We start from the raw sequence: 16,946 nt of genomic DNA, 5'->3' as shown, positions 1-16,946 counted from the left end.
AAGCCCCCAAACTCCAATTTTTCAACCCAAAACACCCCAGTGGGATTCTTCACTGGGGTGAAGCCTGGGGACCACAAGCGGCCACAGGGGTAAGTGGGGGGTCACCGGCACCCCAGACCTCTGGGATCACCCCTTGTGCTTCAAGGGCCGTGCGTGATCCCCCCCAACCCAAACTCGGCCAGGGGATAGGTGCTGCACCCCCACCCACCCCAATGGGTGCCACTGACTGCAAAGTGGAGCCTGGGGAGTGGATGGAGGGCTGGGGGACATCTCGGAGCCCCCCATCCATAAGTGCTTCCCCGGCGCGGAGGGGATCCCCAGCCCCTGCACCCCGGGGAGCCCTGGTGGGTGGGATGCTGATGGAAGGGAGTGCAGGGAGAGGGTGCCCCCTCCCCTGCCCGTCTTTCCCCCATCCCCAGCACCCCGGGGCGATGCCGCCGGCTGGGGTCCCCCCTCCCACCCCGGAGGGGGTCCCCCGGTCCCCTCCCGACCGCATCCTTCCCCCCCCCTCACCCCGCCCTTGGGCATGGCCCCGGTGGGGCGGCTCGGCCCCGGCACCTACCCTGGGGGGCTGCATCGGGCCGCGGGATGGGCCGAGGGCGGGGGGGGTCCCCGGGGCGGCGGGGGGGTCCGGGGCGGGCGGGGATGCTCGGGGCCGGGCCGGCAACGGAGCCGCTGCGGCGAGGGATGCTCCGCACCCGGCGGCTGCTGGGTCCTAAGCGCCACCCGCCAGCACCGCGGTACCCCTGGCACGGCCCCCCCCGGCCCGGCGGGGGCTGCAGGACCGCGGGGATGGGGGGAGGGCGGCCGGCTGGAGCCCCCGCGGGATGGGGGGTGCAGGGTGGGTCACCCCCGGTTCCCGCCGGCGTGTTTCTTCGGGCCTCAGTTTCCCCAGTTGCCCCCCAATGGGGTGGGGAGGGGATTGGGGGGGGAGCTGGTGGGGGGCTGGGAGGGGGCAGCCCTTCGGGGGCCACGGGGTGGGGAGGCAAAGTGGGGGAATCGGGGATGGGAGGGTGGCAGCATGGGAGGCACCCTGGGGTTGGGGAGTGGTGGGAGAGAGGGCAGGGCTGCAGTGGGGGGCACAGAGTGGGGATGGGGACGTGGACAGGGGGATGCACAGGGCTGGGGGGGGCCACGCGGGGGTGGGGCACAGACACCTCCAGCTCTGCCCACCCCCAGCCCAGCACCCCTTCCCTTGCTCCCAGTTCAGCAACATGGCTACTGGGATTGGGGCGGTGCCCCCCTTCACCACACTCTGTGCCTCAGTTTCCCCAAGGCATGGCCATTGGCTTACAAGGGGGATCCCTAACGCTTCCAAGGACCAGCACCCCCCAAAACCCTGCACAGGCTGCAAACGTCCTCCTGGCAGAGCTCTGGACCCCGTCCCATGGGTGCCCAGGGAGGGACGCGTGGCCTAGCGGGCCCGATCCCCGGGGCCAGTGCAGGGAGGGTGGTGAGTGGCCAGCGGGTGAGGCGGGCGACGCGTGTCCCTGCTGCAGGCCCCGCGCATCACGTGCCCATTGCTAGGTTACGAGGACCCAAAAATAAATCCATCCAAACCAGATTAGAAACGCGGGACCTCGAATGAACCGGCCCCATCGTACCGGGGCTCGGAGATGGCCGCCGGTGGCTCCCTGGGCACCAGTCGCGCTGGCACGCCGTCTCCTGGTGAGCAGGAGTGCCAGGGACCCATGGGGGTGCCCATCCTGCCCCCCATCCCCCCCGCCGGCCCAGGGTTCATCCCCTGCCCCATGCAGCAGCTGGGAGCTGAGTGCCGGGATCGATCCTGCTCCCCAGGGTGGGGGAAAGCCCTGGGGCCCCCCCTTAGCTTGTCCCAATAACCCATGTGTGTACCAAAATCCAGGAAGGCACCCTACCCTGGGTGCCCTCCCCACCCTGGGTGCCCACCCCACCCTGGGTTCTCACCCAAAACTCACACCCCACTGGCCCCTGCCTCCTCCCTCCCTCGTGACAGTGTAGGGGGGTGTTCAGCCACCAGGACCCCAAAGTTTCAGGGGTGTCTCATGGTGAGGAGGTGCAGAGCCAGCCACCAGCACCCCACAAGCCAGGAAGGACCCAGCTATGAGGAGCATCTCTCCTCAACGCTGAGTGTCCAGAAAGGGGAGTGGGGAGGGGGTCCCTGCACCTCCTCCCCCCCCGGCACATGGGGTGCATCCTGACAATGAGTCCCTGAGGGTTTTTCTCCTCCCTGGGGAAACTGAGGCAGGGAGCCAGGGCTGCTCCTGCCCCCTCACGCTGGTGTCAGCACCGGCACAGCCAGATTTATGGCTTTGCTGTTTCCTGCCACCAGAGCATCAATAATTCAGGGCCCGGGTGGCTGTGCTGCTGCGGCACAGCCTTGCAGCTGCCTGCAAGTTCCTCCCGCCCCCACCCCGTGCTGCCCTGCAGCCGGGGGGAGACCCCCCCCAGCCCCAGGGGCACCCCGTGCACGCCCAGCCCCTCTGCCCCAGCTGTGCTGGGCACCTTCCTTGGCATCACACCGTGCAGGCCCCCAAAAAGAGGTGCCCAGGGCCCACTTGTGCTGCCCCAGACCTGGACACACACCCCCCCGCAGCTACCCCCGGGGAGGTCCTGCCCCCCAGAAAAAGGCTGGCTGCTGCCCCTCACCCTACAGCCCAGCCGGGCCCCCAGGGGACGCAGCTGGTGGGTGCTGGGGGGCTGGGGGCTGCCTTGGCATTAGGGGGTTTATGGTGCACTGGCACCCTGACACCCTGATGCACCTGGCACACTGGCACCCCAGTATCTCAGCACCCCACCACCCCGAGACTCCTGGCACCCCATCATCCTGGCACCCCAGCATCCCAGTTCCCAAGCACCCCACTATGCCAGCACCCTTGCGCCCCAGCACCCATTATCTTGGCACCCCAGCACCAAGGCACTCTGACACCCCAGTACCTCAGCACCCCCCCACCCTGAGACTGCTGGCACCCCATCATCCTGAAACCCTGGCATCCTGGTACCCCAGTCCCCAAGCACTCTGCTATCACAGCACCCTTGCGCCCCAGCACCCTGGCACCCCAACACCCATTATCTTGGCACCCCAGCACCAAGGCATCCTGGCACCATGTTATACCAGCACCCAACACCCCTGGCATCCCAGCAGCCCGGTATCATGGCACCATGGCACTGTGGCACCCCAGCACCTTGGGATACCCATACCCCAGCACCCCAGCACCCTTGGGAAACTGTACCCCAGCACCCTGGGATACCCATACTCCTGCACCCCAGCAACCCAGCACCCTGGCATACCTGTACCCCAGCACCCTGGCACCCCAGCACCCTGGGATACCCGTACTCCTGCACCCCAGCACCCCAACACCCTGGCACCCCAGCACCCTGGGATACCCGTACTCCTGCACCCCAGCACCCTGGGATACCCGTACCCTGGCACCCCAGCACCCCAGCACCCTGGCACCCCAGCACCCTGAGATACCCGTACTCCTGCACCCCAGCACCCCAACACCCTGGCACCCCAGCACCCTGGGATACCCGTACTCCTGCACCCCAGCACCCTGGGATACCTGTACTCCTGCACGCCAGCACCCCAGCACCCCGGCACCCTGGGATACCCGTACCCTGGCACCCCAGCACCCCGTCGTGGCTGCCTGGCTCCTCCAGCTGTGCCAGAGCCCTGACCAGGCTTGCAGGGTAGGCATGTTTGCATGTGTGTGTGTGCACACGTGTGCCCCCGGTGTGCGCGCATGCGGCTGGCGGGGCCACACACACACACACGCATGTACGGCGGGTGCATCCGTGTGCACCATACGCATGTGAACCTGCCGGGTTTGCACGCGCGTGTGATCGGGGGGGTGCACACACATGTACCCGCTGCATGCGTGTGCGCACGTGTCTCCAGCGTGCGTGCGCGTGTGCACCCAGGCATGTGCGTGCCCGCCTGCCTGTGCAGGCTGACACGCGTGCGCACCCGTGTAGCACAGAGGCCTGCAGCCGGGCAGCCGGCACCGATCCTGCCCGGCACGCCGCCGGGGGCACGGCGCTGTGCCAGTTTCCCCCAGGATGCCGGGGTCCCCCCAGGGTCCCCACCGCGATGCCGCAAGGACACCCAGAGCCCACCAGTGGGCCAGGGAGGTTGGGGTGTGGGTGCTCCCCCCACCTGCAGGGGGGTCTGGGTGCTGGGTGGGGGCCGGGTGGGCAACGGGTGCTGGGCAGGGATTAGCACCCGGATTAAAGCAGAGAAATTGAGGACGATCAAAGGACAAAATTCCCTGTCACCGGCCCAGCAGCCGCGGGGGGGGGCGATGGCAGCGAGGGGGGGACGGCACGGGGTGGCACCCGGCCGGGGGGCACGGGTGGGGAGCACAGGGGCGCCCTGGGGGCGCACCCCACTCTGTGTTGTGGGGGGTCCCCGTTAATTACTGTCATGTGTCCCCCCCCCCAGTAAAAAGCTGCATCCTCTCAGCACCGTTTGTTCCGGCTCCTTTCCCTGTAATTATGGACCAAAACCAAAAGGCACAAATGTTTTGCATCTAAAAATACACCTGGGCAGCAGAGACACACCGCGAGCGCCGGGGGGGCGCGGGGCACCCCTGCCTGGGGGGTGGCAGCACCCAGGGGTGCCCCTCGGCGGGGACTCCAGGGCAGGACGTGTCCCCTCCATCCTCCCCGTGGTTGGGGACACTGGGATGGGGCCGGTACTGGGGGATTCGGGCTGGAACTAGGGGGGCGTGGGATGGGGCTGTAGGGCTGCACGGATGGATTTGGGATGGGGCTGAGATAAGATGGGATGGAGACGAGGATGATGATGGGGATGAGGCTGGAATGGGGGTGAGGATGATGGGGATGAGGATGATGGGGATGAGGATGATGGGGATGAGGATGATGGGGATGAGATGGGATGGGGTGTGGGGATGGAGGGGGGGATGGGGCTCAGGATGAGGATGAAACGGGGACGAGGGTGGTGGGGATGGGGACGGTGATGAGGATGATGATGGGGACGAGGGTGGTGGGGACGGAGATGGGGTGTGGTTCGGGGCCGATGCCGAGAGCGTGGGGGGGGCTTCGGGGGGGGGGCTCAGCCTGGGGGTCGATGCGCGGCCTGCCAAGGGTTAAGCGGGCGCTGCTGCCATTGGTCGCGGGCGACGTGGCGGCAGCCAATGGGGATGGGCCGTGCACGGGGTGCGCCGCGCCGGGGCCGCCCCCAGACCCTGTCCCGGGGCCGCGGGTGCGCGCTGCGGCCGGCCCGGCCCGCTCGGCTCTGTTCGGCTTCCTTCGGCACCGCTCGGCTCCGCTCGCCTCGGATCGGTTCGGCTCGGCCCGGCCGCTCTCGGCTCTCCTCGGCCTGGCTCGGCCCGCTCGCCTCGGATCGGTTCGGCTCGGCCCGGCCTGCTCGGCCCCACTCGGCTCCGCTCGGCTTGGTTCGGCCCCACTCGGGTCGGTTCGGCTCCGTTCGGCTCAGTTCCGCTCGGCTCCGCTCGGCTTGGTTCGGCCCCAATCGTCTCCACTTGGCTCGGTTCGGCCGCGCTCGGCTTGGTTCGGCTCCGCCCGGTTCGGTTCGGCCCCGCTCGGCCTCCCCTGCCCGCCCTCCTCCGCACCGGCCCCGGTACCAGGCCCCGGTAGCGCCCCGGGAGGCGGGGTGGGGGACGGGGGGCGCCTTTCCGCGGGTCCGTCCGCAGCAGGGCCGGGATCGGGGGAGGGGTCCGGGGGGGGGGGACGGGACCGGGGGAACAGCGGGGCCGCCCCCGCAGCGCGGGGGGAGCGGGGCTGCGGCGGGCGGGAGCTCCGGGTGAAGCCGCGACCCAGGCACGCCGTGACAGCGGGTGAGGATCGAGCCTGGTGCGTGTCGTGACAGCGGGTGGCCGAAGCCGCCCCGTGGTTTGTGCTGTGACATTGGGTGACCAGAGCCACCCCACGCTGTGACACGAGGTGACCAGAGCCACCCCACGCTGTGACATTGGGTGACCAGAGCCACCCCACGCTGTGACACGAGGTGACCAGAGCCACCCCACGCTGTGACATTGGGTGACCAGAGCCACCCCACGCTGTGACACGAGGTGACCAGAGCCACCCCACGCTGTGACATTGGGTGACCAGAGCCACCCCACGCTGTGACACCGGGTGAGGACCGAGCCTGGCGCGTGCCGTGACACCGGGTGAACCAAAGCCACCCTGCGCCGTGAGACCAGGTGAGAGCAGCGAGCCCAGCGCATGCCGTGACACCGGGTGTCCAAAGCCACCCCGTGCTGCAACACCGAGTGACCGAGCCAGCCGGTGCCGTGACACCGGGCGAGCAGCTAGCCGTGACACTGAGTGGCCAAAGCCACCCCGCAGCACATGCTGTGACACCGGGTGACAAAGCCACCCTGCGCCGTGACACCGGGTGACCAAACCACTCTGTGCTGTGACACCAGGCAAGCAGCTAGCCTGGCACGTGCTGTGACAGCGGGTGACCGAGCCACCCTGCACTGTGACGCCGGGTGAGCAGCGAGCCCGGTGCATGCCGTGACACCGGGTGACCGAAGCCACCCCGTGCGAGCCAACCCCGTGCTCCCAGCCCACCGTGCCGGGGGTCGCAGGCATGCCGGTGCGCCGTCCCCAGCCCCCGTGTGACGCTGCAGGGCAGAGCGTAGCCATGGGGGGCTCCGGGGGGCTGGGAGCCCCTCTGCCAGTAATGCCACTGCTGCTGACCCTGGCGCTGCTGTCACCGTGGGGGTCTGCGGGCGGGAGTTGCCCCCCGCGCTGCGTCTGCGCCTCCAACATCCTGAGCTGCTCGCAGGCGGTGCTGAGCTCGGTGCCATCCCCCCTGCCCCGCTTCACCGCCGTCCTCGACCTCAGCCACAACAACGTGAGCCGGCTGCGCGCCGACTGGGCGCCGGGGCGGCTGGCCCACCTCCACGCCTTGCTGCTCAGCCACAACGGGCTCTCCTTTGTCTCCACCGAAGCCTTCGCCCACGTACCCCACCTGCGGCACCTGGACCTCTCCTCTAACCGCCTCCGGGCGCTGGAGGAGAACCTCTTCAGCGACCTGGTCGAGCTGGAGGTCCTCCTCCTCTACAACAACGAGATCTCCGCCGTGGATCGCACCGCCTTCGATAACCTCAGCCGTCTCCGTAAGCTTTACCTAGGGCAAAACCGCATCGCCCGCTTCCCGCTGGAGCTGCTGCGCGACGGCAGCCGCCTGCCCCAGCTGGCCCTGCTCGACCTCTCGGCCAACCGCCTCCGCAGCTTGCCCGTGGGCGAGCTGCAGGCGCTGCCCGCCTGGCTGCGCGACCGCCTCTACCTGCACAGCAACCCGCTGGCCTGCGACTGCCCGCTCTTCCAGCTGGTTGCCCGCGGCCGGCGCCGCCGGTTGAGCGCCGTGATGGATTTCCAAGAGGAGCTGCGGTGCGTGCTGCCCACCGCCCCGGCGCCCGTCGGTATCCTCGCCCTGGCCGGCCGGCAGCCGCTCAACTGCAGCGAGGCACGGGAAGCGGTGCTGGAAGCTCACCTGGGTGACACCGTCACCCTCAGCTGCGACACCCGGTTGCGGGGGGTACGTAGCCGGCACTGGGTGACGCCGGGAGGTGAACGGGTGTTGGAGGAAGGGGGTAACGGCAGCGCCGCTCTCCTGGCGAATGGCAGCCTGCAGCTGCGGGCGCTGCGCCCCGAGGACGCCGGCACCTACGCCTGTTGGGTGGCAGGTCCCCTCCTCAACGAGACCCTTTACGTGGAGCTGCTGGTGCACAACTTCACCCTGCATGGTCCCCATGACACCCTCAACACTGCCTACACCACGCTGGTGGGCTGCATCCTCAGCGTGGTGCTGGTGCTCATCTACCTGTACCTCACCCCTTGCCGCTGCTGCTGCTGCCGGGGCGCCGACAAGCCGCCGGCACCCCGCGACGACAGCATCAACTCCTCTGTCCTCAGCGCCACCCCCAACCACGCCGCCGGTGTCCCTGGGGAGCCTTGCCAGTCCCGCTCGGCCTCCGCTGCCGGCCCAGGGCAGAACGGCAGGTTCAAGGTCGGCGGGACCCCCCAGCCGCCCCCCCGGCACGGCCCCAAGGCGCAGAGGAAGGTGTCGGATCCAGACTCAGTCAGCTCTGTCTTCTCTGACACCCCCATCGTGGTGTAGGGTGGTGGGGGAACTTCGTGGGGTCCCCAGGGACACCTGGACCCTCACCACCACGCCCCCAGGTTTGTGGGGGGGACACATGCCATTGCCCTCCCCCCGCATCGCTGCTGCCCACCCACACCATCCTCCACCAAGGTCACCACCACCACGCCGGTGCCACGGGACTGTGAGGGACAAGGGGTCTCCCGTGGGGACAATGTGGCCACAGAGCCGGAGGGGCACCGGCCCCATTGCCCCCCAGGCACAGCAGGACTGCGGGTGACAGTGCCAGCACCAGCTCGGCAGGTGCCCCCTGGGGATGGTGGCACCGGGAGCTGGGCCCTGGGGGTCCCAGTTTTAGAGGGCAGCCCCCCCTTCTTCCCTGCAGCACCCTGTCCCCCCCACTGTGCCCTCCCCGGCATGTGTATCGCGAAGCATGAGTCCCGCCGGGGGAGCATGTGCCACCCCAGCCAGCGCTCGGCGGGGGGGGGGACATGAGGGGCATGTCACCCCCCGGGGACCCACAGGGTGCAACCCCCGCCCAACACCCCCCATGCAACCCACAGCCACAACCAGAGCCCCTCCGCCCTGCAGGGAGTGGGACTCCGGGGGCTCTAACACCCCAAATGGGGTACCCCCCACAGCCCAGCCTGTGACCCCCATGTCCCCTGCCCCAGGCTGTGTGTCCCCCCTCCCCGCCCCGCTGGCAGCTGCCCACTGATGGCTTGGCCAAAATAAATGTGTTTCCCCCTCGTGCCTGCGCAGCCCTCGCCCGGTTGGTTTCGGGGGTGCTAAAAGGGTCATCCCCAAGATGGGGGGGCTCCTCGCTGGGTGTGCGGGTTGGGGGACAGGGACAGCGTCACCATGTCAGCCCGGCGAGACCCCCCCAGATGAGAGGTCAGGCTGAGCCGGGGCCCCTGCTGCCACCCAGCCCCCACCCGGGGTAGCGGGGGGTGCACAGGGGGGCTGGGAGGGGTGCAAGGGGCTTGGGGGAGGAGGGGGGCTCACCCCAGTCACCCCCCCCCGGTGCATCCACCCCAAGGCCCAGCCAAGCCCACCCCCGTTGGGCTGTGCTGGGGGGGGAGGGGGCTTCTGTGCAGCCCAGTGAGCCCCTGCCCCCCCCAGTACCCCACTGACCCTCACAGCCCCCCACCTGGCCCCTCCAGCCCCACTATGGCCACTAGCACCCCCCACCCCCCAAGCCTCCAGCACCCCTCCCTCCTCCGTCTCCCAGGGGGCGTGGCCTCACCTGCCGGGGCGGGGCCATGGGGTGATGGGCAGGGCTTGGCAACCCACAGAGGATGGAAGGGGGACCCCAAAGACCACTGAGACACCCCCCCCCAATACCTGGCTTTGTGGGTTGGGTTTTTTTTTCTTCTTTTTTTTTTTTTTAAAAAAGAAACAAAAAACAGCAATAGTAATTCTTATAAATATCCGCGGCCAGCGGCGGCCGGTGACGTGCCCGGTGGTGGCCGGTCGTGTGCCGGGAGAGCCCCGGCCACGGCCACCTCCTCTCCCGGGGGCTGGTTTAGCAGCAAGAGAACAGAACTGAGAGTCTTGAGGTATTTTTTCTGGAGGTTGGGGGGTTTTTTCCTTCTTTTTTTGTTTCCTTGGGGGACTTAGGGCTGCTTTTTTTTTTTTCCTCCCCCCTTTCATCAGCTTTTCGGCATTTTCCGGTGGGGGCTTCCTCACGCCCGTGGTGGAGGGACGTGGGGGGACACCCGTGCCTGGCGGGGTTGGCCCCAGTGGCCCCTCCGTTAATGGGCTTTGGACTGCGGGAGAGGAGAGTGCCGGGTCAGCTGCGGGGACGGGGTGGCGGAGGAGACCCCGGGGTCCCCTACCCAGGGTCAGGGTGTCCCCAGAGGGGGCACCCCCCACCATGGACAAACAAGTCCCCACCTCATCCACCACCCACACCCAGGATGTCCCAGGGCCCAAGATCACTGTGTCCCCCCACAGTGTCCCCTACTTGGGGCCAGGGGGTACCCAGAGGCTCCCCAGTGTCCCTCACCCTGGACATGGGTGTCCTAGCGGGTCCCCGTGGCACCCTCCACCCAGAGCCGTGGTGTCCCCAGAGGGTCCCCACTGCCTCCGTCACCTGTGGCCCAAGACCACGGTGTCCCCCAGTGTCCCCCACCCAAGCCAGGGGGTACCCAGAGGGTCCCCATCATGTCCCTTACCTGGGCCATGGCCATCCCCAGAGATCCCCATGGCTTTCCCCCCCCAGGGCCATGTTGTCCCCACAGTGCCCCCCCAGCCGAGACCACAATGTCCCCACAGTGCCCCCCCTCCCCGGGGCCATGTTGTCCCCACGGTGGCCCCTACCCACAGGCTGTCCCTCAGCTCGTGGGCGCACAGAAGCACCCCCAGGCCCTGGGAGAACGTGGGCCCCACCCCCTCCCCTGTGGGTGCTGTTGGCCCTGGGGGGGGGTCCCCCCATTTCACTGCCCAGCGTCCCACCCTGATGCCACTCTGCACCCCCAGGAACACCCCAAACACCTGGCCCCACCCCTCCCAGCTCAGCAGAGACCCCCCCCAAGCACCCCCCCACCATCTCAGCCCTACCTTCAGGGCACTCCGCTTCTCCTCGAAGCTCAGGGGGGGTCCCGGCTTCTTCCTGCGGATGGAGGTGCCCGAGTCGGGGGGGGCCGGGCCGGGGGGCGGCGGGGGGCCAGGCAGGGGGGGCGCAGGCTTGGGTTTGACAGGCCGACAATACGTGGCCGCGTTCTTGCGTTTCTTGACCTCATCCTCGGAGATACAACGTGGGGGGGGTGGCGGTGGCAGCCCCGGTCCACGCAGTGGCGAGCCTCGGGGGTCCGTGGCGGCGGCGCCAGGGGGGCCACGGCAGTCCGGAGGGGTGAGCCGTTTCACCCGCGTCGTACCATTGAGGACGGCAGCGGAGGATGAAGCTGGGCAGCCCAGAGGGGTAGGTTTCGTCTTGCCAGGGGGGGCCGAAATCTGGCAGCCAGAGTTTTTGGTTTTGACCCCGTCGCCCGAACAGGTCCGTTTATAGGGGGGGCCGCCGGCGGCAAGAGGGGGCTTCCGTTTGCGGGTATCCAGATCCATCCTGCCGGCCGCTTCCCGGGCTCGGGAAGATTTACTGGCCTTGGTGGAAGGCAACTTGCTGAAGGAGGGCGAGGGGATGTTGGCCGGCAGCGGGGAGGTGATGGACTGGCTGCCGCCCCCCCCGCACTCCAGCTGGCTGCAGGCAGCCGCCGCGTGGGGGGACCCCACCGTGTAGTTGAGGCTGGCAGGGACCCGGCCCTCCCGCGTGCCAGGGGGGGCCGCCGAGGATGATGAGGTCCGTGTGGGGGGTGAAGGTGTCGGGGCGATGGGGCCGCAGGGGGGAGCGGCGGGGCTGGGGGGGGCTGGGGTGGTGTGGAGAGGGGGCTCGGCAGCTGGAGGGATCTTCCTGCAGGAGGGGAGGGGACGGGTGAGATGGGACCCCCCCCAAATCTTCACTTCCATCCCTGCATCCCCACTATATCCCCCCAATTCAGGTGGGGAGGGGTGAGATGGGAACCCCCCAAATCCCCACTCCCATCCCCTCTATATCCCCTGCAATTCAAGTGAGGAGGGGGTAGATGGGACCCCCTGCAAAATCCCAACTCCCATCCCTGACCCTTGCCACATCCCCTCCAGTTCAGGTGAGGAGGGGTGAGATGGGAACCCCCCAAATCCCCACTCCCATCCCTGACCCCCACCATGTCCCCCCCAATTCAGGTGAGGAAGGGTAAGATGGGAACCCCCCAAATCCCCACTCCCATCCCTGCATCCCTACTACATCGCCCCCAATTCTGGCGAGGTGAGATTGGACCCCCCAAAAATCTTCATTCCCATCCCTGCATCCCCACTGCATCCCCGCCAAATCAGGCACGGAGGGGTGAGACGGGACCCCCCCCAAATCCCCACTCCCCAATTCAGGCACACCCCCTCCATGCCACGCTGGCACCCCGGGGAAGGCAAACCCCTCCTCAGGGCTGGGTGACTTTGCACCGTGGCACCCCCCAGCACCCCCTGCCCTGTGCCGGCCCCCCCGCCCCCCCACCTCCACATGTGGGAGCTGAGGTGCCGCTCCAGCATGGAGCCCAGCGCCGAGCAGAAGCGGTCGAGCCGCCGGTTGAAGACGTAACAGCCCGGGCTAACCAGGCGGCTCCCGAAGGTGCAGAACTGCGGGGGCGGGGACGGACAGACGGACATACGGTCAGCATGCCCCCCCGCCCCCCAACCCAAGAGCATCCCACCCGGCACGGGGCGGTAGTGGGATGCAGCTGGGTGGGTTCACAGCGGGGTTGGGGGTCTCCACCCCACTCACCGCTTGGGGCCGTGGCGGGCGTGTGGGGGGGCGGGGGGGCTCCTCGCCCCCCTCCTCCTCGCTCTCCTCGCTAGACACCCGGCTGCCCACCTTGGGCAGGGGGAAGGTGAACACCCCCATGCCCCCCTCCCCAGAGGCAGCTGGCACATCTTCAGGGTCGCTGTCGGAGGAAAGACGGGCCCTGCACCAGAGGGGGGGCGGTGGGAGATTTTTGGGGTGCCCCATATGGGGATGTCCCCACCCACCACCACCCAGACGCCAGGGTCCTCACCTGGGGAGCGGGCAGTGGGAGTGGGGCAGCTTGGCTCGGCAGGGAGAGGTGCTGGGTGGGGCGGCGGGGGGCTGCAGCAGCGAGGAGGGGTCCTGCTGGGGCAGGGGCAGCGGTTCCTTCCCGGGGGGGCTCCTCTCCTTCGGGGACTCGCCCTTGCGAGAGCTGGCCTTCAGCTCGGCCACCAGCACGTCGAAGTCCTTGGCCCGACCCTGCACCTCGCGGCGCTGGTGAACCGAGTGGATCTGTGCCGGGCGACAGTGGGGAAAGGGTTGAGGGGCGAGAAAACACCTGCCGGGACACCCCCCCCCCGCCCCAAAAACCCCTTGGCAGGATGGTGGCGACCCCCCTCCGCCCCGGCATCCCGCTACCTTGCAGGTCAGCAAGCGGGTGCAGATCTTCTTGGTGTCGGGGTTGAGCACGCCGCACTGCCTGTTCAGGTCGCACTCCTTGCCTGCGGGCAGAGGAAGGCAGCGGGATGCCGGGGGGGACCCGGGGCCGAGAGCTGTGCTGGGGTGGGGGGCGAGTGCTTTGCCCCCGCACCATGGCTGGCCCTGTTTGAAGTTTCCACTGGTGTGGATGGTGGGATGAGAGTGGCGGCGGCAGGGGGGCTCCGGTGGCTCTGGGGAAGGGGGGGCACAGCCTCACCGGGACCCCCGCCGGCTGGCCATGAGCAGGGGGGGTCTCTGCAGGGGTCACCCCAGCCATGGCTGGAGACGGACGCCCCCCTCCTCAGAGCGAGAGGCCGCAGCATGCCCACTCCGGGGAGGGGGGACACCCAACCACCCCAAGAGTCATCCTCTGTGGGGTGGGGGGCCACCGTCTCCTGGCCCCCCCTTCACCCCCTCCCTGGGGCGAGTCCCCCCTTTCATCCCCAGCCTGGGTTGTGCTAATGGCATCTCTCACTGTCGCCCGAGAGAGCCCGTGAGCAGCGCAGCATCCCTCTGACCCCCAATTCTGGAGCGGGGGGACACAGGATGGGGACTGGTGAGGGGCAGTTCAACCCTGGCTCACGCTCTTGCCGCACGCCGCCGCCGTTCCTCCGGGCCAGCCGGCACCGCGGGCAGGGACCCTAAACCTGCCGGGTGAACGGAGCTGCGGTCAGGGCCCGGCTCCGCAGGGTGCAGGAGGAGAGGCGGGAGATGCTCCCTCGGTACCTACCCCGCTGCCACACCCAGCTGCCGAAATAACGGGACCGGGACGCCGCGCCGGGATCCGGTGCCACGCGGCACCAACCTGCCGCCCCCACCCCGTCGCCGGCAAGGAAAGGGGGACTCACGCGCCAGCTTCTTGTGGGACCTGGGGGGCGGCTTGGAGGCACCCGCGTCCTTCTCCCCCGGGGCAGGCGTGCTCTCCGGTTTGCACCCGGGACCGTCGGCGGGCATCGCCGAATCCCCCCCGACCCCGGCCGACACCGGGGGCTCTTTCGGCACCGCGGCGGTGGCGGGTTTCCCCAGGGGTTCCTTGGAGTTGGTGGGTACGGCTTTGGGGGGCACCTTGATCCCGTGCCCGTCCGGTTTGGGGATGCTGGGAATCTTCTCCAGGTTGACCACAGGCACGAACAAGCTGGGGAGAGAATTTGGGGGGATTCAGAGCGGCCCTGCCGCAGGTAAGGGGCAGAGCCCCCCGTCCCGGCACTCACCAGAGGTTGTTGTCCTTGTCCGGCCGCTCGGGCAGGGGCTGGACTCGCCCGCGGGCACCCGGGGGCTTCTCCCGCAGCACCTTGGCCACGCTGGGGGTCCCGCTGGCCGCTGGCTGCCCGTTGACGGCAACGTGGCACTTGGCGGCGGCGGCGCGGGCGTACAGCTTGCTGAGCGGGCCGTGGCGGCGTTCTGCCGGGACAGGGTGGGATGGGGCGGGGGGAAAGCCCGGCGTTAGGGGGTCCCACCCCCGTGAAGCCTCGTAACCCTGGGCAGTGCCAGCACGGCCAGCCCCGGCTGCCTTCCCGGGTCCCTTCCAATGCCGGAGGGGATGCCGTGGTGGTGGTGGGATAGCCGTGCCCGGAGCCCCCCCCCCAGCTCACCGCAGTGCTTCTGGAAGGCCTGTGGCTTCACCACCTGGCTGCAGTGGTTGCAAACCACCAGGTAAAACTCGTCGTGAGCCGGGCAGTGGCCGAAGATGTTCATGTCTGCGGGGTGAGAGTTCGGTGAGTGGCACGGCAGAGCTCCCACCGGGCCTCGGTGCCAAGGGACGCATCGCAGCCCGAAGGTCTGGGCCGGAGGGCAAGCACGGCCCTGAAATGCTGGGTTGTCTCCCCAAAGAAGGGAGCTTACCTTCCTTAATCAGGGTCATGGCGTCCAGTTTCTTGCTGCCGCTCTTCCCGCTCTCCTCCAGCTCCGACCCTGACCCTGCCAGAGAAAAAACCCCGTCAGCAGCAGCCGGCACGGGGACGGTCCTGGCTTCCCCCGGCCGCATCCAGCATCGGGTACGGCCGCCGAGTCCTCGCTGCCAGCAGCGCCACCACTCCTGGCCGTCAAACACTGCCGGCACTCCCGGAGCAATTAACCGGGCTAAAATTAGACCAGAGGGACAAGATCCATCCTGGGATCAGCGCTCGCCCCGCGGCGTGCCATCACCCCGCGGCGTGCCGTCGCCTCCGAGAGCCCCGGCCCACCCCTGCCCACCGCCAGCGGGGCCCCGTCCTGGCAGGGACGTCACTGGGATCAGACCCTGCTGCCTGGGGGATGCCCCAGGGACACCCCAGGGACGCCCCAGTCCCTATCGGGCCGTGGCCCCGCAGCCCGTGTCCTCGCTGGCTGTGCCAGGCGGGTGTCCCGGCCCCAGCCGTCTGCACTGGGCTCTGCTGCGAGGGAACTGGTGTCCACTGGTGACGGTCTCCTGGCCAGCTGTGCCACACTGGGTGCCCAGTGCCATCCAGCAGTGCTGTACTGGACACCCAGTGCTGTCCACCTATGCCATACTGGGTGCCCAGTGCATTCCCAGTCCTGTCAGGCCATGCTATACCAGGTGCCCAGGCCCATCCAGCCACGCCGTACTGGGCACCCAGTCCCATCTGGCTGTGCCATACTGGATAAGCAGTCCTGACCAGCCATACCATACTGGGTGCCCGGTCCCATACAGCTGTGCCATACTGGGCGCCCAGTCCCCTCCGGCCGTGCCAGGAGCCTGCGCCGTGCCCACCGGCTGCCCGGTCCGGTCCAGCCGTGCTGCAGGGTCCCCGGTCCCCGTGCAGGGTGCCTGCTGTGCCGAGCCCCCGGGGCAGCACCCAGTTCCCCAGTACAGGGTACCCGGTTCCCAGTTCACCCAGTACAGTGTACCCGGTTCCCAGTGTGCAGCACCCACTTCCCAGCACTGGCTATCCCGGTTCCCGGCCTGGGGCTCCCGGTACCCACCGCCCGGTCGGGGGCACCCGGTGGCCTCTCCCTGGTCCAGGGCAACGGTAGCAACCGGTTCCCAGTCTGGGCTACCCAGTTCCTGCTCAGGGCTGGCCACTGCACCCGGGGACACCCGGCCCGGGGCACCCGGTAACCGGCTCCCGGTGAGGGGCGCACGGTTCCCAGTGACCAGACCGGGGTGACCGGTGCCAGCGCCGGTGCCTCCCGGTGCAGGATGCCCGGTTCCCGGTACCCGCTTCCCGCTGCGGGGCGCCCCGCTGCCCGCCTACCACTCGGCGGCGCTAGGACCGGGCGGGGGGGCGGCGGGCGCGGCTCCGTTCGCGGCAGCCCCCCCGCCCGCCCCCGCCGCCGCCGCCGCCGCCGCCCCTCACCCGGCTCGGCCGGCGGCCCGGCCCGTTCCACCCAGGCGCTCCAGCTCTGCCCCGCGAACTCGTCCAGGCTGGGCAGCCGCCGCTCCGCCGCCACCGCCGCCATCGCCGCCGCCGCCGCGCGCCCACGCGCCGCCATCGCCGCCGCCGCGGGAGCGCGCGCGCCCCCCCGCGCCGCCGCCGCCGCCGCCGCCGCCGCCGCCGCCCCCGCCCCGCGCGCCCCCGCGCATGCGCCGCCCGCCCCGCGGCACCACGGGCGGTGTAGTCCCGCCCCGCCCCGCCCCGCCCCGGCCCGGGACGCCGCACATGGACGGGGCGGGGGGCCATATGCCCCTATATGGGGCCGGAGGTCCATTTGCCCCGATACGGGGCTGGGAGTTCATACCCCTGTTTGGGGGGCCATATACCCCTATAGGGGCCAGGGGCCGAGGGTCCATATGCCCCTATACAGGACTGGGGGTCCATATCCTCCTACATGGGGCTGGGAGCCCATATGCTCCTATACAGGCTGGGGGTCTGTATACCCCTGTTTGGGGTCCATATACCCTTAAGCAGACTGCAGATCCAT

The 16,946-nt window shown here is 69.1% G+C and overlaps 2 protein-coding genes across 3 annotated transcripts; one reads left to right on the top strand and one right to left on the bottom strand.

Annotated features, from left to right (window-relative positions):
• Positions 1 to 5,679: 5,679 nt before the first annotated feature.
• On the top strand, positions 5,680 to 8,827 carry AMIGO1 (adhesion molecule with Ig like domain 1). The gene has a single exon (XM_064471960.1). It carries the CDS (start codon positions 6,557 to 6,559, stop codon positions 8,090 to 8,092), a length of 1,536 nt encoding a protein of 511 aa, XP_064328030.1. The 5' UTR covers positions 5,680 to 6,556; the 3' UTR covers positions 8,093 to 8,827.
• Positions 8,828 to 9,482: 655 nt separating this feature from the next.
• On the bottom strand, positions 9,483 to 16,549 carry ATXN7L2 (ataxin 7 like 2). Of its 2 annotated transcripts, none has more exons than XM_064472041.1 (11): positions 16,382 to 16,549; positions 14,928 to 15,002; positions 14,678 to 14,782; positions 14,297 to 14,486; positions 13,934 to 14,220; positions 13,026 to 13,108; positions 12,658 to 12,899; positions 12,387 to 12,567; positions 12,120 to 12,241; positions 10,637 to 11,483; positions 9,483 to 9,843 (listed from the first exon to the last, which is right to left on the bottom strand). In XM_064472041.1, exons 1-11 carry the CDS (start codon positions 16,515 to 16,517, stop codon positions 9,829 to 9,831), a joined length of 2,283 nt encoding a protein of 760 aa, XP_064328111.1. In that variant the 5' UTR covers positions 16,518 to 16,549; the 3' UTR covers positions 9,483 to 9,828. The 2 variants fall into 2 exon arrangements, with proteins under 2 accessions (XP_064328111.1, XP_064328112.1); XM_064472042.1 differs by having other exon boundaries at positions 12,387 to 12,546.
• Between the last annotated feature and the right edge of the window lie 397 nt (positions 16,550 to 16,946).

The sequence above is a fragment of the Phalacrocorax carbo genome, chromosome 23 (genome assembly GCF_963921805.1).
Source record: "Phalacrocorax carbo chromosome 23, bPhaCar2.1, whole genome shotgun sequence".
Classification (NCBI taxonomy): Eukaryota; Metazoa; Chordata; class Aves; order Suliformes; family Phalacrocoracidae; genus Phalacrocorax; species Phalacrocorax carbo.
The sequence above is the reverse complement of the archived record's forward strand: the minus strand, read 5'-3'. Positions and strand labels throughout refer to the sequence as shown.